The 27,207-nt window shown below is 39.3% G+C and overlaps 1 protein-coding gene across 3 annotated transcripts in view; it reads left to right on the forward strand.

Moving 5' to 3' along the window:
- Positions 1 to 27,207, forward strand: part of LOC121917014 (blood vessel epicardial substance-like) — an 87,396-nt gene that overhangs the window by 8,333 nt on the left and 51,856 nt on the right. For all 3 annotated transcript variants that reach the window (XM_042442635.1, XM_042442644.1, XM_042442626.1), the window contains exons 2-3: positions 18,628 to 19,389; positions 24,474 to 24,582. In XM_042442635.1, coding sequence (XP_042298569.1) covers positions 18,872 to 19,389; positions 24,474 to 24,582 — 627 coding nt within the window. In that variant the 5' untranslated portion in view covers positions 18,628 to 18,871. The remainder of the gene's footprint in view (positions 1 to 18,627; positions 19,390 to 24,473; positions 24,583 to 27,207) is intronic.

A 27,207-nucleotide genomic window follows, 5' to 3' on the forward strand; every position in this document is an offset into this window, starting at 1 on the left:
ACGAAAACAGCCAAAGAGCTGAATTCTCATGTGCCTTGAATGGTAAGAATGGGGCAGTTGGGGAAATGTAAGGAAAGAATCATAGAATCATAGAGTTGAAAGAGACCACTAGGGCCATCCAGTCCAATCCCCTGCCATGCAGGAAATCCAAATCAAAGCATCCCCGACAGATGGCCATCCAGCCTCTGTTTAAAGACCTCCAAGGAAGGAGACTCTGTCACCCTCCGAGGGAATGCATTCCACTGTCGAACAGCCCTTACTGTTAGGAAGTTCCTCCTAATGTTGAGGTGGAATCTCTTTTCCTGTAGCTTGCATCCATTGTTCTGGGTTCTGTTCTCTGGAGCAGCAGAAAATAAGCTTCATTGCCTTGGGACTCTTTCTCATGAGTGTACCCTTGGCTCTTTGTACCCACTGATTTTTTATCCATGGATTCAGCCATCTACAGTTTGAAAATATTGGGAGCGAAATAAATTCTAAAATGCAAAGCTTGAATTATCCATTTTATATAAGGAACACAATTTTACTATATCATTGTATTTAACGGGACTGGAGCATCCATGGAGTTTGGTACCTACAGGACGTCATGGAACCATATCCCAGCAGATACCATGGGCCCAGTATTGCTTCCAATATACTGCTGCTGCTGCTGTTGTTGTTGTTATATCATCATCATCATCATCATCATCATCATCATCATCATCCTGCTTTGTGTCCCAGAATTGGGACACAAAGCAGCATACAAATTAAAAGAACAATACCTGTACAATTAAAAAATAGAATTAGACCAGAACAGTTTTGTTGTGACAAAAGCCCTCTGTTGCATAAAAAACACCACATGGTTTGCAGTGTTTTTTGAGACATGTGGTAATGTCAAAACACTCAGAAAAATACGTTGTGAGCATTAGCAATAGCATCACAGAAAACAATCCTCAATTTTATTTTGGCTTTGCTGTGTTATTGGTCATATATCCTGTACCAGTCTTGTTTTTGCCAGTGGGCATGCTTCCATCTGACTTAGCTGGTTTCTGTCCTGCCTCTCTCTACAATGAAGATGGGTAGAGAGTGGGTGTTTTAGTATCTTGATTGGTTTACAATTAACGTGATCTCAGCAGGGATTGATTATTCTTTTCCCTTCTCCCTTTATAACAAGGTTAAGGAAAGGCCACATATGTGAGTCAGGTCTAAAACTTGTAACTCCAAGAGTTCAACATCTTGAAGACCTGAGCTTACTGTTAAAACAAAAGTAAGTGTTTGGGCCTTCTGTCTGTGTAAAAGTAAGCAAGGAAGTGTGCATTGCAGGAAATGTACAGTGGAAGCACAGAAGACTGATTGAAAGAGGTTGTGGGGAATTGTTCTCCTCATGCCAGTCACGACACCTTCCAAAAACAGGTTAAAATATTTCACCTAACAAGTAATCCTTTTTACACTTTACTGGTTTTACCAGGCAAAATTTGATATGCCTGATGAATTGCTCTAACCATAATTTCTGGTATCTGTCTTATATGGTAGTACACAATTGTAAGCCACCTTAGGTCCTGCACTGAGAAAAAGGCAATGTGTAATAAATAATTATAAAAAATAAACACACAATCATTACATTGATGCTAGAAGAGATGTTAGAAGTGATGTTGGAAACATCTCAATTCATTAGACCTGTGATCATCTGATAGATTATGTTACTGGGAAACATGAAAGAGTCCAGAAGAGAACAACTGAACAAAGGGCCGATTTGTAGAGCCTTGTTCCTTCAGCTGAATAACCAACCACACATGGAACTTTTATCAAAGTTAAGTCTCATTTCTTTCAGACCCAAAGTGAGTGACTTCGGTATATGTGGGCATGTGAGCTATTGGCATGTATGAACTCATTTACAAGGCTTGGACTTGTAGCAAAATTTTAAAGCTGCAAGAACAGAGTGTGTTTTTTTTTAAGTAACCAATCAACAATATATAAGCACTAACATAAAATTCTATGGAAGTAGTAATTCTGAAACACGTGATGTCCATTGTGTTGTAGGAAAATGTGTTATTCCAACGTAGAAAACAACTTTCCAACACCTAGGAAGTTTGCATCATCCCTCTTGTCCTGCATCTCAAGAACAGGACAGTTGTATAACACATTGCTCAGGTGCTTAGAACTGACCAACTGCTCACTGCTAGCTTTGGGTGATTTCTTTTGGCTATGTGTTTTGTTTTGTTTTAAATTAGCACTCTAATACCATTAAATGAACCACCTGCCTATTTTGGTTTGATTCATCACAGTTAAATAGGAAAACAGAGATGCTACTAATATTAATTTTCTGGTCACCATAACCATCAATGTCTTTGTATTGTTTTATACTTGCCAAATAGGATGTTTCAGGACAGTTCAGTAATATCCTTGTGAGAATGATATCTTGGATACTTCACTGGTTTTTGTGGGGAAGATGGTGGTAATATTTGCTTATTGGCAAACATAGATGAGGAAGAAGATAGGAACACATTCAGATGGTGAGACTTGAGTTTTAAAAAAGCAACATTATCCTCTTTCAGCAGCAGAATTCACCATTTTCAGTTTTGCAAGAGAAGATTCTCACTTTTGTTCCATACCTATTCCTGATTTGGACAAAAGTACAAATTTTGTTAATGGCCACCAGACACTAACTGCCATTAAGCAAACACTCTGGGTCAGCAGTTCAGAAAATATGGTGACCGTTGTCCTGCATTGAAATTTCGGATTTGTAACTTAGCACTACAGATCCATAACTGTTATGTATTAAGCAATGCTACATATTTACAATTTTGGCACTATTGCCACAATCATAAATGCACATACACACACCGCAAACCAATATTAAACTCTAGAGAGCAGCTCTATGTACTGCAGTGGGGTCTGGGTGGGGGCGTTGGCCACATTATTCTGAAGTGCCCCATTCCATAAACCTCTTTCAGTCTTTCAGAACAGCTTTCTAGAATTTTGGGAGTTGATTCCTTAGATCATTTATTTTTCTATAACATTTGTTATGTAGTTACAAATGTGATGCAGGATTTCAGCATGTATGCATCTACAAGATGCTTGCAACAGTTGCTTTAGCACTCCACCAAATCATCTTCCAGAATTAGTTTTTTTGTTTTGTTTTGTTTTTTGTTTGGTCTCTCGTACTCTCTCCACAATTCCATAAAATGAGTATATATTTACATGGGAATACTTGTACCCTGCTTTCTGACAGGGGCACCTCATTTCACCATTTGGAGTGACATAAACCATGCTTGGACCCTTAAATTCACTTAACTCATTTAGCTGGATCTACATGTATGCTTAAATAGGATTGTGCTGTTAATCTTTACCATTTTTCTTCATTTGATTTTAATGTTATCCTCATTAATTCTGTTGATGGCACACAGAACATTTCTTCTTTCTTTGTATTTTTCTCCTTTGTTTTAAAACACAAAAATTACTGTTAGAGCAACAAAACCCATTCTTTCTTCGGAAGCAGTCTGAAAAACTTCATGAACTTGTCAGTGCAAATTGCCTGGGGAATAGCATGTGGTTATGCAATATAGTACCAAAGATGAACTATATTGAGTTTTCAGGGTTCAAGCACAGTTCATTAATTGGCTGAAAACTTCTGTAGCTTTGAATGTTTGGTCATAACAAGCATTCTACATTTTTATTTTTATTTTAAAGCCCTAAATGTTTCATTAAAGCATGAAGATTAATATATTTCCTAGTGGGTTTGTTTGTTTTTTTCTTTTTTGTCAAAGTGCAGCAAAAGAGGTTTGTTTTTGTTTTTTTGCACTTTTGTCATTTAAGTCAGTTAAATATACATCTAAGTATGCAAAGGGAATAAAGGTTCAGAAGAAATTATACCACAAGAGCAAGTTGTTGCTTTTTAAAGAAGAAAGAGAGAGAAGGTAGTTTGAACCATTTAATAATTTAAAATAAATGAGTATAGAAAGTTGCAAAAAACCCCTCAAAGACATGGTGAAGGAAGGAAGTAGCTCATCATTCTGTTTAATGACATCCTATGAGAAATGCAAAAAAATCTATCTACAATTATGTTTTAATCAATAGTGAAAAAGTAATACTGTATATAAATGCATTTTTCATCATTTGCTACCACAAGATAGGACATAAACCAATTATTCATGAACAAAGTGGAGATGTGCCAGCTGTCATCCCTTTATTCTGGGATGGATTACAGTACTAAACTAAGGCACTATTCAGATGGTGAGAATAATCCAGGAAGAATCCAGGTTGAATCTCTGTTGTTCACATGCATTCCAAAGGTACCCGATTAAGTTGGGGGGCGGGGGCGGGGTTGACCGCAACTCCACTTACCCTGGGTCCCCCCCCCCCGTTGTTGTTGTTGAAACGTTTGCATCATCAGCAGTGTGAATAACTAATACAAATAGACCCAGGATAATTCTGGATTAAACTCTGTATGCCTTGAATGCATTTCAAATACATTTGCATCATTGACTCCATGTTTATTTGAATGCTGACACATGTGAACTTGGCATTTTTTGAGTTCATGACATTCCTGGAAAGCCTCAAGTGTAGAAAGCTGACATCCTGACCCCTAGTTTACAGGATCAGCTGGAATGAGAGTGGGTAATCTCTTTTGCTGATTCTCATTTTCAGATGCCCTGCTGAGAGGGACCCATTTTTCCTCCAGCTGGGATTCCCACCATCTGATAGAGCTAAACAGCCTCATTTTGGCCACTTATTTTCTCTACAAATCTGTTGGGTTTTTTTTCTATTGGCATTGTAAAAGAAATGCAGAATCCCTGTTTTCTCCTTACATCTTCTAGTTTGGCCCTCAAAGTGCTAGTAAATATAAATTATTCCATTTAGGGTCATGTCAAACTGAAACAAAGATTACTGGTAGTTCTCTGTAGCATATACTGAGCTAGGATTTCACTTACTGGTACCGTAGGCAATTTTGTACTGCATTTTTCCACTTTAAATTCTGCTTATGGTTTAGGTTACCAGGTTAATTTATATATATATATATATATATATATATATATATATATATATATATATTGAACTGATGTTCAGTTGCTTTATGAATAAACCTTTCCAGACTTTTCAAGTGTATTGAATCAGCAAAGGCTGTAAAAAGAAACCTATAAGGGATTATAAAGTAAAAAGTAGGTAGACATAAAAGTAGACTGTCCTAGAGTCATGAACCATCTTTATCCCCGTAATAGGTCCTTTAAGGTTTGTTCCACTTTCTTGCAAAACTCTGTGGTAAAAAGAGCTCTTTGCCAATCTTTTATTAAATAAGGGCAGGTTTAGACTCAACACTTTCAAATCCACAAAATGGTGGAAAAGGTATTGTGGTGACATGACATTTTCTCTAAATGTAGAGAGAGCAATACATATGTTTGGACAGAGACCAGATTGCCTCTTTTAAAGCCACTGGGAAGCATCTCTGCTTACACTTTGAATGTCGATTACCATATAAATTATTCTTGACTCCTACTAAATCAGCATGGCTGAAGTCATTTTCACAACATTAGGTTGATTTTTTTAGAATGGAAAATTAAATAGTTCTTTAAAGATCAACAACCCCACCCCAAGAAAAACCTAATCATAGAGAGCATATTTTCAAATATGAAGAATAATATGGGGCAAAACAAAATTGAAAGGGCTGTGAGTGGGAATATTGTAAGGTTTTTAGAGATATAGGATACTATAAAGCAAGGAGTGTGTAAGTTACTTGAGGGTGAGTTATACATTGTGGTGGTGAGAATGGTTAGAGCACAAATACAAATCCCAGAATTCCATAGCATTGAGCCATGGCAACTACAGTAATGTCAAACTGCAATAATTCTCCAGTGCAGATACATGGCTACTCAACATAATCCAGTGGTGAAGAATTCTAGGACTTGAAGTCTAATGACATTGTCCTCACTCCTGCTGTAGAGGAAGTAATTGAAATTAATGGCATTCAGCTGTGAGATAACTAGCATGAGGGGGAGTGCAATATTGAGCACCCTTTACCAATTGAAAATTACTTTATTACTTTAAGAACATAAAAGTCGTTGTCCAAGATCCTGCATCATCAGACGTAATTATGATGACAGAGTTCCATTATTGTAACTGTTTCTACCGATGTAACCCCCCCTAAAAACTACCTCTTAAGTCAGGCAGCACCCCAGTAGAAGAGTTTCCGAGAATCTGTAGACTGAGGTACTAGGAAATGACAACTGCCGCAGTCTCCCAGTCATGGGATGTGTTAAAACATAAATCTGGAGAGCCCTCAAGAGTTCTGCCACAGCTACTGATCTTATCTTGCCCCATCACCAGAAGAGAAGAGCATCTGTCATTTTCTAGCATTCAAATCAGCAGCAGTTCAGAAACCCTTTGGTTGGACCACTGCTTGGTTTTGGGGGGTCAAGTTTGGTCATTATTGACCATAAACATGGATCCCAAATATTGTGAGATTATAAATTCCATTGAAATCTTATAAATATTGGATCAGATAACAACGTAATTTTGCATAAAATTATCATCTTGGATATACAGTGGTACCCCGGGATACGAATGCGCCGCCTTACGAAATTTCCGGGTTACGAAAAAAATCCATTTAAAAAAACTGTTCCGGGTTACGAAGGTTATTTCGGGTTACGAAAAATTTTTTGGTGCTTTTCGGCGCTATTTCGCACGAAATCGCGGCTTTTCCCCATTAGCGCCTATGGCTTTTTCGCCTTACAAAGATTTTCGGGTTACGAAAGCGGCGGCGGAACGAATTAATTTCGTAACCCGGGGTACCCCTGTATTAAAAGGACAGTTTATATAGAAAATAATAACACATTGAATTTCCTTTTTTAATTTTTTGTTTGTTTGTTAAAATGGAGCCACGGGGTCCTCAACTGTAAGGAGCACATGAACTATAAGGAATCTTTTGGGTCTTGCCACTTTATGAAGAGCAAATTGGAGAGAAAAAAAAAGAAACAGAAGAAATAATAAATATTAATAAAGCAAAGGAAATTGTTTTGTCTCCTCTAACTCTCCATAGTGCCAACCAGACATGAAACACTAACTCCCATAGAAAGAACAGAGAAAGAGAAATCAAGACCAGGAATTCAAATCATGTGAGATACTGTACATAGTCTTACCTAAATGTCTACTGCTACACAGTTGTTTTATGAAATAATATGTGGTAGTAAATATAAGAACACCTTATCTTAATTATTTTACTCATCATTCTAACAGAAAATTTTCCATGATCCATTTTTCAATTTTCAGTGGGAGGGGATTCAGAAACACCGTGGGGGAATATTTTTTCCACTCTGCATTTTCTTGGATTTTTTCAAGGCCTTTGCCTCCAGAACAGTGTAGTGTGTAGCCATCGCAGTATATATAATGTAATCAGTATAATACAGTCGGCTCTCTATATCCATGGATTTTTTTTATTCAGTACCAGATGTCAGCCAATGTCTTTTACCATGTAAATGACTGTTTTTATATCAGGAGTAGGAATCATGCAGTTATCCAGATGTCGTTGGACCACAAGTATATATAGTCGGCCTTCCATATGCACAGATTGTTTATCCAGGGATTAAAGCATCCACCACTTGAAAATATTCAAAAAATATATCAATTCCCAAAAGCAAGCCTTGATTTTGTCATTTTATATAAGGATTACCATTTTACTGTCCATTGTATTTAATGGGACTTGAACATCCTCAGATTTTCTTATCCACACGGGGTCTTGGAACCAAACCCTAGCAGAAATCAAGTACCCACTGTGTGTACTGAGAAGAATGAATATAGGCCAGAATGCTGTTGGTACACTCCATTAGTGGCTGCATTTTCTCCAAGCTCACATACCCGTAGAGAAGAAAGGCAGACAACATCTGCTGGCTCTGAGCAGCTTGTTTCTCCACTGCCTTGCTTCCTTTATGGCAGTGCACTAGTGGAATTTTTCCTTATTCTTCCACCAGCATAGTCACAGAGAAAACAGATAGAAAAGAAGTGCCCATGTGAATGCTAAGCACCTTGCTCTCTTTGAGCAAGATAAATAGAATTAGGAGGAAGTAGAACTTAAATACCCTAAAGGCACCAGGTTCTGTCTGATCTTGGAAGATGAGCAGGACCAATCCTGGTTATTACTTGGATGAGAGACCTAATGACTATCAGATGCTGTTGGCTATATTACACAGGAAGGAACTAGAAGAACCACCTCTGAGTATTTCGTACCTAAGAAAACCCTATGAAATTCTTAGGGTCACTATAAATCAATAGGTAGGTTGAAGACACATGCACAGAAAGACTGGAAACAAAGAATTGTAAGGCTTTTGCCCACCTCTTTGTTGAAGCAAGTTATTCTTATTTACCTGTCTGTCTCTCTCCATGGGCCAGGATAGGACATCCATTTACTGTATTTTCTGGCATATAAGACTAATTTTTAACGCAGGAAAATCTTCTCAAAAGTCAGGGGTCGTCTTATATGTTGGGTGTCGTCTTATAGGGCAGGTGCTGAAACTTCCGAGCCAGACTGGAGAATCTGCGGCCACCGCATATAGTGGGGGGAAGCTCAAAAACGGCCACGGACTCATCCCCACCGTATGCGGCAATCGCATGAAAGCAGCTACCGCTCTGATAGTCATGGAGACAGGGAGGGCTGGGCAGGCAGGGAGAGCTGACCAGTCCAAGCAGGCTTTGTATACAACAAGGTTTCCTGCTAAGTACCTGCATGTCATAAGCATTTGAATTAAAATTACCATATTGAAATCAAATCTGATGTTTTGTTAATTTTTATTTGGTCTGTGTTGGAAGAGGGGTAGTCTTATATGGTGAGTATATCCGAAACTCTATATTTTAACTGGAAAAGTTGGGGGTCGTCTTATACGCCTGGTCGTCTTATATGCCGGAAAATATGGTATATCTGTTTACTTTAAGAAATGATTAGGTAGATTTGTTTTTGCATTCTTTTTAGTATATATTGGCTAGTATGAACAATTTTGCTATCTTTAATTGTATATGGTATATTTATTTTAATTGTGATATTTGTTTTTAAAAATAATTTTTGGTGTTCCTGTTTGAAAATATGTGAGAAGATATTTCAAGTAGAGTAATTAGTTGGCAAAGCAGAAGCTGAACAACAGCCAATATTGTGTCCAGCACCCCACTCAACCCCACACACAGAGTCAAGCAGGGGAAAGAAATAAGCTTAGTTGTCTTTGTAAATTATGCAAAAACTAGCTTTACTTATAAAGTTACTTCTGCATAGTCAAACACAGGATCATATGAAAGAGAGAGGGAAGATGAAAATTGTTGCAGGTTAGAGTGATGCAGAGAGTGGGCATGAGCAAGGAAACAAACAGAAAGTTTGCAAACACACACAAACAGTTAATGAGGGTAGACATGCAAAGACTGCTTGCTTTAACAGTTGCACCTTGTTGTCCTTTTAATAATATTGTGCTCTTGTCTTGATACATCATAGTTTAAATGTTTGTATGCCATTACGTTTGTCCCAGTCTCATATGCAGTGTTGTGAATGAAGGCGAACTGAAGTTAAGCTCTTCCTTGCACAGACACTGTGCAAACATACTTCTAGCAGTGGCTTCTTCAGCTCCTGCTATGAACAGTCTCTTTGAAAAACTAGTGAATTCAGTCATATCACACAAGAAGTACCGATGTTTTTCATTCCCTTTTGAATTGCTGTGTTATTCACTGCTACGATGGCCCTTTTGAAATGCTGAATTCTTTTAGCACACAGATAGCAAGTGTTGGCTTCAATGGCTGCTGGAAAATGAGCTCCATTGATTCCCTATGGGACACGGTGCTTGGAAGAGGGTTGGCTTTTCTTTTTTTTAACACAGAAAATGCTGACATGAAAACTTCTGGGATCTTTTAAATGGCACAATCCCACTGACAAATGGTAATTTTTACTTCTTTGGTGTATTTCTTTGCCTGTGCCTGTGGCTTCAAGTCACTTGTCAACCCGGTGAATTTCATAGGGTTTTTTTAGGCAAAGAATACTCGGTGATTTTGCGAATTCCTTCCTCTGAAATATACTGAGACATAATAACAGGCTAGCAAATAATTATTCTATATTTTTTTGCAAAATAATAATAATAATAATAATAATAATAATAATAATAATAATTTGTTTTATTTATATACCGCTATTCCAAAGATCATAGCGGTGAACAGCAAGTAAGCTAATTTGCCCCCAACAGTCTGGGTACTCATTTTAGTGACCTCGGAAGGATGCAAGCCTGAGTCAAGCTTGGGCCCTTTTGCTGGTCTTGAACTCACAACCTTGTGGTTTTGAGTGAATGGCTGCAGTACAGGCATTTAACCACTGCGCCACCAGGAAGGTAATCAGTTACTCAACAACATTTGAAAGGAAGATGAATACTCACTACAGTGGAAATTCTTCATTTATAACCCACTGTAGTGACTTGAGTCACCATTTTGGTTGGTTACTTTGCAGAACCTTTACCTGACTAATTTTACTTTCCTTTTTTTAATTTAATTTTTTATAATATTTCCATAAACAAATATCTACCTACATTCTATTACATACTATTACATTTTAACACATTATTTTATATACCTCTCTGTGCCCCCCTTCCCCGGAGCCATTTCCATCCTTATATTCCATCTAAAATTTCAATTCGTCTTCTAAAGGTAATCTTCCATCTTCTTTTCTCAGTACTTTCTCAACAAATTCTTTCCAAATCCCCTCAAAGTCATTTCTTTTCCATAGTCCTTTTTTACTTTCAGTTTACATGTCAATTTATCATTAATAGCTAATCTCCATACCTCTTTGTACCAATCCTCCACTTCTACATCTATTTTCGTTTTCCAACACCTTGCTATTATTAATCTTGCTGCTGTGAGCAAACTTGTTACCAAATCTTTTTCTTCTTTTTTCCATTTCTCTGAATTATATAACAATAACAAAACTATACTTGGTCTTCTATCTATTTTTATATTCATAACATTTTCTATTCTAATAGTACTTTTCCCCAAAAATTTTGTACATATTTACATTGCCACCAATATGCATACATGACCCGACTTCTTGACAGCTTCTCTGACAATTTTTTGAATTATTCTTATTAATATTATGTAATCTCACTGGAGTCAGGTACCATTTCCAAATCAATTTATAATAATTTTCACTAATTTTACTTTCCCAGACATAAACGGGTTAGTCTGGAATAACACTATGAATTTGCCATGCATCTGAGAAAGTAGACCAGGTCTATGAAAGCTGAAATGTTACTTTCTTTTCAACATGTTACTGTTTTCCATTGTATCTATTTTTTCATGTGGTAAAACAGTGCCATATAGAATATAAAAACACAAGAACCAGTAAACCAGAATAGCTCTGCTGCTGCTCCTTCAGTTTATTTCAGTGCAAGGCAACCACAGCTTAACAAATCCCATAATACCAGAAAAATTCCTGACTGCTAATAGTTGAAAACTGGTTGCCTTTGCCTTTAGATATATAATTGAAGGAAACTATGCCAATAAACCATATCCCCCAGCAGTTAGATACCAGGAATAATTCCTAGGGGTGACCGGGTTTGGGGAGCTAAAGAGAGAGCCAGCCCAAACCAGTTTGCTTTGCTCCCAGTTCTTCTCGTCCTAAATCTGGGTGGGTTTTACAGAGCTAACACCAGCTTTGGAAAAGAATATGCCATTGCCACTCTGTCTGCCGAGCCCAGTCTGGGCCAAGAGACTTTCCCACTACACCGAAAGAGCCAGAAGGAACCAGGAGTGACTGTGCCTATTGTTCCCTCAGTCTCATGTACAGTTTGGAGTGAAATTTCTAAAAAGTAGCTCTAGTTACCACCTCAAGAGGAAACTCATTATCATTAACTGGGTTCTAGATGTTATGCTACCATTACCTTATTCATTGTTATTACATACCTTTCCTTTTTGTGAGTTGTACAGGATATGCAAATTCTGTTCCATTCTAGGTTTGAAAATGAGGGACATGCACAACTCATAGGGGTTATTCAGATGGTGAAAATAATCCTGGTAGAATGTGGGTTGAATCGTTGTTATTCACATGCATTTCAAGTTCACCTAAGTAAGTTGGGGGGATGCCAAAAAACCCACTTAACCTGGGATAATTGATCCCGGGGGTTTCCTAAAAGATTTACATTGTCAGTTATGTAAATAACTGATACGAATAGACCTGGGATATACCAAGATAAAACTGTATGCCTTGAACGTGTTTTGAATACATCTGTATCTTCGACTCAATTTTTATTCAAGTGCTGATACATGTGAGCAACAGAACTCACAGAGATTTACATAGATGTAGTTCTAGGAAAGAAAAATCGCAAAACCGGAATGCATCAGTGAGATTATTCAGACAGTCATGCTAAAAGAAAACCAACACCTGAATAACCCCACAGTGAGAGCCAGTGTAGTGTAGTGGTTTGAGTATTGGACTAGGACTCAAAAAGACTAGAGACTCCCCCCTCCCTATGGAAACCCACTGGGTGACCTTGGGTAAGTCACACTCTCTTAGGCTAAGAAGAAGGCAATAACAAACCTTTGAATAAATGTTGCCAAGAAAAACTTTGGATAGGGTCACCGTAAGGTTAAGTCAAGTGGAAGGCACATAACAACAGCAGAATTTAGACTAGTATTATGCCCTTTCTTCAACAGCTGCACAGTCCAGGAAGTGTGGGAGGCAGCTGTCAACAACTTCCTGGAGTGCTTCAAGTAGAAATAGGAACTAACTAGTTAAAATAAATAAAGTTATCAATTGAATTGGACATTTTCTAACATAAAGTGGCAAATTAAATTTATATTTTGAACTAAAGTAATTGACTTAGGTTGGAATTTTAGCATTAACTTAATTCCAGAATGTGCTCATGAAGTTATTAATACATCAAAAGGATTAATAGCTTCTACAATTCCCAGGTATGTGGGGGTTTTTTTTACCCAAAGTAAAATTTTCTTGGATTTTTTTGCCCATATTACTTCTTGCTTTTTGTTTTAGTGCCTCAGGACTGGGGAATAATAATGTTTGTATCACAAAAACTAAAACACTTATTTTAGTTCATTATCAGAGTATAAGAATTAGTTACTTCCAAACTAAAAGATCTTAAGCCAACAAGCAGTCGGGGCACCTTGGAAGGGGCTATTCTTTGTAGCAACCAGTCCTTGTATGTTCTACACAAGAAACAATATAAAAGGTCCTAATCTGTCCCAAAAAACTGAGTTTTGAAATGCCAGACCTAATATCCACACTAGAATCAGTGAGGTAAGGGGGGGGGGGGGGGGAGAGTAAGGAAGGGGCAAAAGGGGAAAAAAGGGGGGGGGTTTGGGGGGTTGGATGAGAAATAGTTTTTTGGGGGGAGAAAACCATGCAGCTATTTCCTGCTCATAAAGATAGTGATGGGAAACCGAAGTAGTATCTTTCAGTTTCATTCTGGTGAGGCTTTTAGTACATGCATTTAACTTAAATTTAAATAGCAATTTAAGATGAACATAACACTTAACTGCCCCCTAGCAATGTAAAGGGAATTGAATTAGACTGTTTATCTTATTAATTATCAAGTCAATGCATTAATTTTCAAATCTTGGCCTAGAGCACACTGTTAACTGCGTATATGCATTCCAGAACGTGTGGACAAGCTGCCTTCCAAACTTCCTGAACTGTGGCTGTAGAGAAGGAAGAAACAAAGCCTAACAGTGCCCTGAGTAACGCAGGGCCCTTACATCTCTGTGTATGTACCTTCAAGTTGCCTTTTGGTTTATGGTGACCCCATGAATTTCACAGAGTATTCTTAGGCAACAAATGCTCAGAAGTGGCTTTGCCAGTTCCTTCCTCTAAAATATAGCCTACAGCACTTGGTATTCATTGGTTTCCTCCCATCCAAGTACTAACCAGGGCTGACCCTACTTAGTTTCCAAGATCAGATGGGATCTAAGGCAGCCCTGAATCTTGATCTTTTGTCACCCAGATGCTTTAATTATTCAAGGCAGGTTTAGTTAGCCAATAGTAAAACATTTGTACTCTCCAAAGCTGTGTGGGAAGCCAGGTTCTTTCCCTTGTGAACTTCAACTGAAAGCCGTTTTCTCATCGTTGTTGTTGCTGTGTGCCTTCCAGGTCATTTCTGACTTATAGTGACCCTAAGGCAAAACTGTCATGCGGTTTTCTTGGCAAGTTTTGTTCAGAGAAGGATTGCCCTCGCCTTACCCTGAGGCTGAGAGCATATGATTTGCCCAAGGTTACCCAGAAGGTTTCATGGCCAATCTGGGAATTGAATCCTGATCTCCAGAGTCAACACTCAAATCACTATGCCATGCTTAAAAGGGTCTTTATTGTTGACTGTGAGAGCCCAAAGTGGAAATGATGTAGGTGACAAATGAGGCTCACATGGAGCTTGAGCTCCCTCAGTATGACATCACTTTCTCAAAGACCCTGGCTAATTACTAGCAGGAGGATTTCTTGATAGGTGTGACCCCAACAAGTCAGCTGTAGTGGGTCAGAGCAATTTGCGATCTCATTTCGTGCCAGCCTACAGTTGTGTATCTCACAGGACTATTCCGATTATTGGCAATTTTCATCTTTGTTACTGCAGGATCAAAAGTACCACTGCTTGTTCTATACTACTGTTTTGATTGTTGGAAATAAAGATAGTAGCACTGTTGTTCTTCCAAAGAAATCAGAGTGGCTTAGAAACAGTTCTGAAGTACCATTAAGGCAGATTACAGGGTCAGAATCATCTTAGCTTTAGCAGAATGGATTTCTATTTCTTTGAACCAGTTTTTCAGCCTTATTGTGCAAGAACTTCAGTACACACTTTCATGTGTCTTTTTTAACAGGCTCTCTGGTTTAGAAATGCCATCATTTATTGAATTTATTTCTGTTTCTCTTTCTCTCTTGGCAGTGTACAAATAGCTAAATTTAATAAAAGCTTTAAAGTTTTTGCACCCATTTTAGAGCCAAGGTTAATCTAACTCCCAAAGACAACTGTAAAACTTATCCTGCTTTAGTGCTGAAAAATCTTTTTTTAAAAGCGCTTGTTGTATTTAAGTGCCCATTTGTTAGATAACATCAAAATTGTGGCTTTACAATGAAAGAAAAACACACATATTTTGGAAGAAGAATTACACACTATTGCTAGAAGGTAAGCAGTAGTAAAACTACTTGTAGGAACAATTGTGTACATCATCTGCAGTTTTTAAGTCTGCGACTGACAATATTTCATTTCATCCTGGGCTTAAACAATGTTTTGTTCTCAGTGGAGATTATCAAATGGGAAAAGAACATCCTTGTCCTGTCCTTCCTGTTTGTTTGCAGGAAGGACTTTCATATGACATCACACTGATTCTTTCATTGTACCGTCATTAAAGTGGAATTGTTCTGGCATTTTGTATTAATGGGAGTTTGCATTAATGCAATTTCACTTCAATGACAGGGTAATGACAGGATCAGCTTTATGTTATAAAAGGCTTTTGCGCCATCACAGCCACAGACAGGATAAGGATGAGAGAGCAATTACGACCCTGTCCCATCCCCATCTGATAATCTCCAGTGTTATGCAGCATCAGAAGTGTAGGTACACAATTATTAAAATAAATAAACAATAATAAAAAATTTGCCTTCAGAGTGTTTACTAGCAGCATATTTATTACCTGGTTAGTAATTACAGTCATGTTAGGCTGATGCCCAGGCACATTGCCCAGGTGTACCTGGAGTTATGTTTCTAGGGCCTTAGTCTGCTGTAGAAAAAGAGTGATGCATAAGAATGCTTTGCTATTGTATTCAGCACTGAGCTGTGCAAAGTCCTTTTCTTGGTAAACATCTGTCTACTGTATTTCTGGATGTTACTCAGACTATTTTAATTGTGTCAGAAAAAATCACTGACCCACCTAATGTATCACTGTTAAATAGAAGTCAAATCTACAAACACATCTGGATTATTCAAAGACATAGCCAAATTAGTGTGGATCTGTATGCAAAGAGATATTGTAACACCTTTAAGACTAGTTCAGTGAAATTTTTTTGTAGTTGAACCTACTTCATCAGTTTACTCGCATTTCTATTACTATTCACACACACACATCTGCACATTCATGGGCATAAATGTCTTTCTGTAAGCACTTCACTCCATGCATCTGATGAAGTAAACTCAGGCCCTGTCTGCACGGGCCAAATAAAATGGCCTTCCTGCATCCTCTTGGTAGGGAAACCAGATGATGCATGGCCCAAATGCCAGTTCTGGTGTGAACAGACCAGACAATGACCTCCCTGTTCAGCATCCGAACAGAGGTATACCCCTCATAACATGCATTAAAATACACTCCTGTTTACTCCCATTCTGACACTAAGCTGCCCAGCACTACTGCAATTTCTGCCAGTCACTTGCTCTGAGGTCAAAATGAGGTGCCCAGCCATATACTTGTCACTGGGTGCTTCATTCTGAGCTCAGAGTGAAGTGACCCACAGTTGCAGTGCGCATGCCAGAACAGAGGGTCTTTGTAACAGGTGAGTGTTGGGGCAGCTCTGGGACCAGGATACTTAGGTCTGTCCCTGGCCAGTGCAGACGGGGCCTCAGTCTATGGAAGCTTAGGCTACAAACCTCTTTCAGTTGATCTCAAAAGTGATACAATATGTTTTTGAATACACCTGGACAATGTATCTGATTTGGAGATACATACACACACACACACACACACACACACACAGAGAGAGAGAGAGAGAGAGAGAGAGAGAGAGAGAGAGAGAGAGATCTATTCAGCAGAACAAAAATATAACTAGAGCTTAATTGGAATTACAGCATCGGAATTCAAAGAGAGACCTTGGGTCTATCCAAGGGATTAGATGGGCTGGCTCTTTCTTTCTCTTTCTCTTACTCTTTAAAGTGGGCATCCTCACCTATTACCATACTCTGCAACTGTCCCAATTTGGCAGGGACAGTCCTAATTAATTATCCCACTTTTTCAGATGCTTATAAAATGCTCCAATTTCTCTTTCCTCCCTCTTTGTCCTCAGTCTATTTCAGTTGCTGCAAACTGAGTTCAAAATGCAGGTGTAATTTTCACTCAATTAACAGAGCAGTGGAGAAAGGCAAGGAGAATAGGCTCAAGCAGATGCAAAGTGTGAAGACTTTACTGTCTTCATGTATAACTTTGGCCATATTGATCATACTCTGATGTTGCTTGGCCACATATGTCCCAGTTTTCATCTGTGAAATGTTGGGCTTCATACCATAAACTACTTTTGAAGGTCTCAGCTGCCAAAACTAGGCAGAATTTCGCAAATGGCAAGACACGGCAGGAGGAAATCAAGTTGTGCTCATGGAACATGTGGGGGGTGTCAGCAGAACTGATTTCCCCTCCCTCCCCCAGCTTTGCATATGGCTTGTTGAGGAACCCATTAGCCTATATGGGCAATGGTGTGGATTTCATGGGAAGCTAAGGACACAAAATATGAGAATAAGTTTCTACTAAGATGGCTTTGGATGTAGCCCCAAATCTCCTTGGACCTAAGAGACTAGAATAGTTGTTTTGGATCCTTCAGTGGCATCCCACACACTGAATTGAATGAAGGAGATACCCTATCTCAAAATAATGGAAGGAATAAACTACCTGCTCAGTCCTTGGGAAAGTTTCCTATTCAACATGATGTGCCTTGCAATTGTGCTCAGGAATGAATTTTAGAAATATTAGTAGTAACAATATTACTAATGTCATTTTTATTTTTTTTTAAAAAATAACCTATTTTTCTGAAGTCTAGTGTTTCTGTTCCTTGGAAATATATACTTTAAGTCAGGAGCAGGGAAAGTCAGATTTCAAACCCACATGTGGCTCCCAAGGCTATCTTGGGAGCATCCCCCAAAATTGTTTTTAATTTTTTTTAAAAAAAAAATGCTGGCCAAAAGTTCTCCCCAACAATCCCTAAGGGCCACAGGAACAATTTTGCCACATCTCCTCCTGCAGTTATTTCAGACCCAGGAGATGACTTTGATCCAAAACACACTGCAGAAATAATCCAGTTTGAGACGCTTTAACTGCCCTCGCTCTGTGCTAGGGAATCCTAGGAATTGTGGTTTATTGTGGCATCAGACCACTCTGACAAAAATGGCTAAATGTCTTATAAAACTACAGTTCCCAGGATTCCCTAGCACTGAGCCAGGGCAATTAAAGCGAACTCAAACTGGATGATTTCTGCAGTATGTTTTAGACCTTTCTTCCCCCTAAACCAGTGGTCCCCAAACTGTGCTGTTTGAGGGATTTTTGACTTCAGCTCCCAGAATCCCAGACTATTGGCCAACGTGGCTGACTTCTGGGAGCTGAAGTCCAAAATCTTTTAAAGTTCACAGTTTGGGGACTGCTGCCCTAAACAGACCCAACAATTAACCTTCCCCTCACTTTGGTTGAAAAGAGACCTCATAAAGTGGCCCAGCCCCCCTCAACCAACATGGCAGAATTGCCCTCCCTCCCCCAGCCCCCTAAGGGTATTACAAGCATTTGGGTACAAAAGAATTGGACTTTTTTGTTTTTAAGTTGGAGGAAGGTATGATTGCTTAGGGCACAGTGTGGCCCCTTAATTTCTTACAATTGCCCACCCCTGATAATTATATAAATAGCTGTGTAAATACTCCTTTTTGTTCTCATACATTCCCTCTTTCTTATTCCTCCTAGAGAGATCAGTACTGTTATGGATCCAAGCAAAATGTAAAGTTGAAAGAAGAGACCTGGAAAAGTATCGACTTCTGAGAAGACCAATTTTTTTAATCAATGAATATTATATCACTGCAGCTTTTCAACCCAGAAAATGCATGACACTATGGTAGTGAGCTAACAGTGAAAGCAACATTTGGAAAATGATAGAACCCTTTTCTGACTGAACCATATTTATACAAGAAAGGTTTTGGAGATCACAGAGATGGATGATCAATCTAGTATTGCAGTAACAGGAGACAACACAAGCATTTGGGACAGTTTGATATTTGCACATCCGATCTGTGTAAACTGGAAGTCAGAAACAGAAGGATCCATCTATCACCTAGCAAGCATTTTGTTTGTTATTGGCTATATGGGCGGAAGTGGGTTTTTTGGCCTGCTCTATGTTTACTTTTTACTTGGACTGGGATTTCTCTGCTCATCTGTCTGGTCCTGGCTGGATGTCTGTGCAGCTGATATTTTCTTTTGGAATTTCATCCTGTTTGTGATATGCTCCATACAATTTATTTATGTAACCTATCAAGTCCGAAGTGTGGCCTTTGACAAGGAATTCCAGGAGCTTTACAGTGCTCTGTTCCAACCTCTGGGAATATCACTGACTGTTTTTAGGAAAATTGTTGTGTGCTGTGATGAAGAGGTTATTACACTGGAGAAAGAGCACTGTTATGCCATGCAAGGCAAAACACCAGTTGATAAACTCTCTTTGCTTCTTTCAGGAAGGTTTGTATCACTCTGTCTTCCCACTTCTAAACTTAAAACCAGAAAAATACGTAAGAATACCAAACCTGTTGCTTTCTTCCTACATTGTTTCCTTCTGTTTAAGTAAGTGTAGGTTCAATATTTTTACCCATTAAACCTGAGTGCAAAGAAATTTCTAGTACTAAAGATTTAGTAGCTTCAGGAAAAAGAGGCTATTCTAATTTTTGCTTAAATTCTACAAATTTATGCAAAAAGAATGAACTCTGATATTTGTTACAAGATATTTGTTATCTTCCTAAAAGTAGCAGTTTGTTTCTTTCCCCTTTTACTTTTTTCGCAATAAATATGCATCTTAGTGAATTTGTAGTAGTAGAAAATGTGCAGGGGACTGGAAGCAACTTGGGTAGAGGGTTCTAGACCTTAGAATTAGACTGTGTTTGGCATTTCTCTTTTTCTTTATGTATAATGTAAAATGTGGAGACATCTACATAACCCGCATGATTCTGAATATAGAATGTGGTTTGTTTTGTGCCCAAGATATTCAGCATTTCCAGTCCTCACCCCCATTTATTCTTTGAAAGAAATCAGTGTGTTTCTTAAGAAGCTTGCATATATATATGATCCCCATTTTTATTAAGAAACTGACACCCTTAAATTGCTCAATTACAAAATGCCCCCTTCACACCTTTTTCATTTACTTCATCCTTTCAGCATTTTACCTGACCTTGTGTTTAAACCAGAAACTGAGATTTAGGCCAAACTCTTGTTTGTGCATTATACCAGGGTAAACACAACAGCAAGTGTTTACTTGCAAGTGTTTACTCTAACTTTCTTCACCACTACTGTGCAATCTTGGGTAATAATAATAATAATATAATAATAAATTTTATTTATACCCCGCCCTTCCATAGATATGATCAGGGGTAAAGTGCTACTACCAGTGTAGCACACCTGAAGGACTCTGGCCATTGTGACTTGCTGTATTAGTAGAATAGAATAGCAATTTTATTTTTACCCCATCTTCTGCAGGATTGAGGCAGTATCTCGTGCTGTAGTGTCTGCTGTCTGTAAGCTTAACACACACATGCTTCCATGGGAATGACAAGCAGAATTTAGGACAGCCCTCCCAACCTGGCATCCTCCAGATGTGTTGGATTACAACACCCATATACATCAGCCAGCACGTTAGTTCCCTCACCATCTGAGGAAGATAGGAGTTACAGTATGCGGGATATGTTCCCAGACTTACCACATATACTCAACTATAAGTCGACCTCATGTATCAGTCAAGGGCAGATTTTGGGGACAAAATTATGGATTTTGCCATGGCCCATGGATAAGTTAACGGTAAAACTTGGAGGCTCTTTTAGTGTGTGTGTGTATATACATGCAACAAGAGGGACTCTAATTTAGGCCTTTTGCTTCAGCGTTTCAAGCTTTTTTTAGCCTTCATTGGAGAGGGACTCTGTTTGTTTAACAGCAGTCACCCAAGACTCTTTCTGCTTAGCTCAAGAGAGAAAGAAACTGCTCTCCTCACTACATGTAAAGATCTGAAAGTGCTGCATATTACCATACTGACAAATAAGTCAACCTGGAATTTTGGTGAAAATTTTTGGGCATAATTTTTTTTTTTTACTTACAGACAGGTATATACAGTTGCATGGAAACACAAAACCACAGATAACAGTGAAACCTATAGAAATGAATGTCCTTTGGAGGAAGACATATTTCTAGGCATTTCTAAGTCCTCCAGTGCAATTCTATGGTCAGCTACAGCTGGATGGCCATCTGTCGGGGATGCTTTGATTTGGATTTCCTGCATGGCAGGGGGTTGGACTGGATTGCCCTTGTGGTCTCTTCCAACTCTACGATTCTATGATTCTATGAACTTCTACCAGAGGGATACAATAGAATCCTGCTGGAGAACCTAGAAAATACATAGAGAGAACATAGAGGTGAAACTGCTGGTTTCAGTCTCATGGATACAGAAGTCATACTGTATAACGAAACATCTAAAAGATTCCCAGTTATGGATGGCTGTAGTACAAGAGTGTGTCACTTTGTATAAACAGATTGGTGTCATTTAATACCTTGGTTTTGAGAAATCTCAATGATTTTTTTTTTTAAGTTGAGTGTAGTGGCCATGTGGGAAGAAGACATAGCCCCCAATTTTTTTTTCTAGTTCAAAGTAAGCCTTATTTGTGTTAGCAAATAATGAACATGGCACAAACACATTATACCCTATGTATGTGAGAAACTAGGGATTTAGTGTTGGTACATGGTTTTCCATTTGAATCTACCAAGGCCTACAAAGTTCAAGAAACTCCCTAAAAGAGTGGTCAACTAGATGCTGCTAGAAGCTCATGAAGACATCATTTCTCCTATGTTTCTATCTAGGATGTGGTAAGGCAAGTCTACCATTTGTATGTTTCTGAACATTCAGCATACTACCATATAACTTTGACTCTAGTATGCTGTCTTCTGGTATCAAATTCCACAGATCATCCATGAAATACTTAACATATTCAAAATTTTATGGGAAAACCTTTTGACCAAGACCTTGAGTACATATCATAAGGCTGGACTGCCTTTATAGAGACTTTTTTTTCACTCTTTCTGGTCCATCTGGCTGTTGCTGCTTGCATGAATCAAACTTATCTTGAAGTTCCTGAGATAGTCTCATAAACCAGTACTGTATTCTGTACCTTATGTACAGTCTCATAAACCAGTACTGTATTCTGTACCGTATGTACAGAAATGGACATCCTGAGAACCACAGAGAAGATTCAGGAACTATTAAGAAAACATAGACTGAAATGAATGTTTCTGGCTGAAATCCGACATTGCCTAGTTATGAATCTTGGCCTGCCCCTCAAACCTACCTTAACAGCCAGCAGCTGCTCTGAACAACAGAAATCTGATCTACTGCCTTTTCTAGCACAAGAGGCTAAGGTTTCAAACTCCCTCCTGCCAGTTAATGAGACTGCAGGGTTCAACAGACAGACAGCCTGCAGACACCCCTTTTTGCCCCGGATCATTGCCGCAGCGACCAGATGCCACGGCTTCCTCTCAGGAGCAAAAAGAAGCTTCCAAAAGCAGCTTCTTGGAAGGGACACCATTATGGTGCTCATGCACCATCATGACGCCCCTTGCAAGGAGCATCGTTTTCGCGTTCTGATACCCATGCATCATCATGGCATGCCCCATGTAAATGGGGACACAGCAACATGGTGCACGGGCACTGATAGTAGGGCTCGGTATGTGTGGATGCCCAGCTCTACTTTCAGGCCCGGGCTGGCGCAAAGCATCCATCTGTACCAGCCCTGTGACATTCAGAAGCAGAATCCCTTTGGAAGACCTTGTTGCAGCCTGGCTTACTGCTATGAATGGGCTGCAAACATCATGCTGCACCCTGATCAGCAGAACATGTGTATTGCTCAGTGCAGCTGCTGGCTGATAAGGTTAGCCGGGGGGAGGGGGGGTACAGTGGTGAGAATAGTACTATGATTGTGAATATGTAGTGTTAGTGAATATGGTGCAGTAATTAATCTATAACTCTAAGTTACAAATATGGATCAGTAACCGCAACACCGGATGTCAGTCAGTGTCTTTTACTCATGTAAATAACTGGTTTTATATCAGGACTAGGAATCATGCAACCACCAGCACAAGTCCTATTGGTCCTAGCCAGCACAATTAGTGATGGATTAGGGAAGCTGAAATCCTATTAGAGGAGCACAAGTTACCAAGATCTGTTCTTTATAATATGGCAGTCTTAGTGTGCAGGACTGAAAGAGATATCAATACAAATATGCCAGAGTCTTACGCTTTACAAGAGAAGGAGTTCTCTCAGTCCCACCATAGTCACAGGTGGGAGAGAGCCTTCTCAGTGGTTTCCCCCACCCTCTGGAATTCCTTTCCACAGGAGGCTAGGGTGGTCTTCTCTCTGCTCCTGAAATTAATGTTTCTGGCAAAGACCTTTTTGTTCAAGCAGTTTGTAATAAGTATCTGCTTGCAGGAAATCTGTAAATATGCATAATTGTGTATGCTTTTTCGTGATTTTATACGCTATATAATATATTGTTTTAATGTGTTTTTAATTGTGTGTAAAATGTTATTGTTTTGATTTCAGCAAATTCTTTTTGTGTGCCATCTTGGGTCCCACTCCTGGAGAAAGGTGGCATAAAAACAAATGAATAAATAGCGTCCCTTATCTCTGCAGTTGTTACAATGATTAGATATAAAGTCAGAAACCTTGTAAACCAGTGTATCTTAAGCTATCTGATGTGGGGGACCAACAATTTTTTTTTATTTCCAGTGTGGCAGAACTGGCACCCATATTTGAGCCCATTGGCTACAACTGTTCTGTTTTTCCTGGAAATGCAAACAAAAAATAATAATGATAGGTTCATCTGTAACTACCCCCCCCCCCAAAATAAAATAAAATGAAATTGAATGTGATAGCAAAATAAATGGAAACGGTGTCTATGGACAGTGCAAAAAAACAATGTTAATGTCTGCCAAAATACAGAATTTACAATAAAAAAGCAAAGGTTTATGGAGCAGTGACAAAAATGTCAACATGTACAGCACACCACTCCAAGACATAATGTAAAAAGGTTAGTCAATATGAGAAAGAATCTTTAGTAACTGGCAAACAATGTTAAATATGTAGCAATTCCTGGCCACTTCACAGGTACTTAAGTAGTTGTTTCATGACAGATCTTCAGTAGAATGTTTTCAAATGTTTAGTCTGCCATTTACAATGGTGCATGAGTTTCCCCAAAGTAGCATATCCAAGTGAGGTAGTGTTTTTAAAAAAGCAGCCGTTCTGAAAACTCACAAATCAGTAGCCAATAGCCTGTGGACTTTGAGTAGCACCACTTCATATCTGCTCTTATTGACATCCTGCAAAATGCCTAGTATGTGACCAGCGTCAATGATAAGCTCTCCGGGTTGAGATAACATCACTGTGTGGAAAATAAGCATTCTCCAGGTCAGGCCATTGTGAGATTTTTCTTTTAATAGAAACTGATACCCTAGCCTTAGTATGGCTTTCCTTCTGTTTCAACATTGTTTTAACTGAAACTGCTCTTTTTTATTAGGATCAGAGTGACAGTAGATGGAGAATTTCTGCATTATATTTTCCCACTTCAGTTTCTGGATTCACCTGAGTGGGATTCACTGAGACCCACAGAAGAAGGCATTTTTCAGGTAAGGGGATTTTACAAAACTCCGGAATAATTAACAGTTTTTCTCTCCAGAATTTCAGGTATAGAGGCCAAACTACATGCTATGCATTTAAATTTTACTCTTTTTAATCCTTAATGTCTCTTTTAAATGGTGGCGCAGTGGTTAAATGCCTGTATTGCAGCCATACACTCAAAACCACAAGGTTGCGAGTTCAAGACCAGCAAAAGGGCCCAAGCTCGACTCAGGCTTGCATCATTCCGAGGAGGGAGCTAAAATGAGTACCCAGACTGTTGGGGGCAAATTAGCTTACTTGCTAATTAGCTTACTTGCTGTTCACCGCTATGATCTTTGGAATAGCGGTATATAAATAAAACAAAAAAAATTATTATTACAAATGTCCTACAAATCCTACAAATAGAAAGATTTTTTTAAAATAATTTTTCCTCTTCTTCTTTGTCTCTTACTATTTGCATATGTGGATTTAAGGAGGCAAAACAATGGAGTAATCCTATATTAGAGTTGCCAGGTTGGATACAGGAGAGGGCTCTTATAACTTTGAGCATAAACCAATTAAGAAGGATTATGTACCCTAACACTCTTTGAGGTCAGGTGAAGGTACCTGTCTTCCCTTCCCTTTCACCCCTGAACTGGGGAGGTGAGAGCTGTGTTGGCAGGGAATGGCTGTGGCTGAAAGTCTGAGGATTTGAAACCTGGTCTCCTGGAATCCTAGTTAAAAGAACCCATCCAGTATCCAACCTGGCAACTGGTATTCAAGACCTGTTTGGGTCATGGATGGAGGAAAGGTTGCTGGATTCCCTGGTAGCAGATTTCAGTCTCTCCCTTGCTCCCTGCAAGAGGCTTAGGCAAACAACCATGTAGAAGATAGAGTGGAGAAAGGTTGGGGCCACAAGATGGAGGTTTGAAATGCCAGCCATGTTCGCCTTGGTGAAACACCTTGGTGAGATGGTGGCTTTGGATGGCTAGTTGATTCTTGATGTGGTCTTCAGTGCAACATTTCAACTCTGAACCTTGGGGCAGCATGGTGCTTCCAATATAAGGAGGCTATGCCTACTGGGAAAGGGTATCTTAATAATAATAATAGGATTTATTTATATGCCGCCCAATCACTGGGAATCCGGGTGGCTTACAACAGAGGGGATAATAGATGGTTCCCTGCCATCAGGCTTACAATCTAAAAGACACGACACAAAAGGAGAAGGGAATGGTGGAGGGGGGAGGGGATCAGGTCCAGCATTCTTCTCTCCCTCGGAGTCCTGAACCAAGGCAGATGGACTGGAGGGAGGGCTCTTCTTCTTCAGGCTAGCTCTGATGGAGCTGGGCCAGCCTATTCTCTCCCTCATAGGCCGGAAGATGACAGTTAAGGAGGGAGGAGCCTCTTTCTTCAGGCTAGCCCTGATGGAGCTGGGCCAGCCTACTCTTTAATTTAGATGCCTGCTGCCCTACCTGCCTATCCAGCCTGTACTCATTACTGTTGTTGCCCAGTACCCACCCATCAGCTTCAGTGCAATATTTCAATTTTGATCATTACAGAAGAATTTTGCCCCGTGTGATATCGTCCTTGGTTTGTTTTTGTTTTTTGCTTTAATTGAACCAAAACAGAACTGAAGCAACATCTCTTCCATTGTAGCAGTGTGTGCTCCTGCAGCCGCTGAAGAAAAGTGTTGTGAAGACAAATTCTATTCCCTTGCTGTAAGGGCTTAAGAAAGATGCTTCTAATACTACAAGGACTGTGCTAGAACCAGATCAGCTTGACTTGGCAAGGCTGAGCATTCAACTGAGTCTAAATGGTTTGGCAGAAATGTTGCATTGGTTACAATCACTGAGTTTTATTGTCATACCTACCTCTACCAATGCAATACCCCCTCAGTTTACCTCTTAAGCCAGGCAGAGTCTCAACTGAAGGGTTTCTAAGGTGCTGCATACCAAGACATTGGGAAATGACACCAAATTAGGAGGGGTAACCAATACAACAAGGGATAGGATCAGAATTCAAAGTGACTTTAACAGTTTAGAAAGCTGGGCCAAAACTAACAAAGTGAATTTCAACAGTGAGAAATGTACTACACTCGGGCAGTAAAAATGAAAAGCATAGATATAGGATGGGGGACACCTGGCTTGACAGCAGTGCATGTTAAAGGGACCACAAATTGAACATGAGTCAGCAGTGTTATGCACTAGTTAGAAAAGCCTGTGCAGTTCTAGGCTACATAAATAGGTGTATCGTGTCTAAATCAAGGGAAATAGTAGCATTCTATTCTGCTTTGCTCAGGCCTCAACTGGAATACTGTGTCCGGTTCTGGGCACCACAATTCAAGAAGGATGTTGACAAACTGGAGGTGTCCAGAGGAGGGCAACAAAAATGGTGAAAGGTCTGGAAACGATGCACTATGAGTGGCTTAGGAGCTGGGTATGTTTAGCCTGGACAAGATAAGGTTAATGGGTGACATGATAGCCATATTTACCATCAGGGGCTGGCCTGAAGAAAGAGGCTCCTCCCTCCCTAACTGTCATCTTTCGGCCTCTGAGGGAGAGAGAAGGCTGGCCCAGTACCATCAGGGGCTGGCCTGAAGAAAGAGGCTCCTCCCTCCCTAACTGTCATCGTTCGGCCTCTGAGGGAGAGAGAAG

The sequence above is a fragment of the Sceloporus undulatus genome, chromosome 1 (assembly GCF_019175285.1).
Source record: "Sceloporus undulatus isolate JIND9_A2432 ecotype Alabama chromosome 1, SceUnd_v1.1, whole genome shotgun sequence".
Lineage (NCBI taxonomy): Eukaryota > Metazoa > Chordata > Lepidosauria > Squamata > Phrynosomatidae > Sceloporus > Sceloporus undulatus.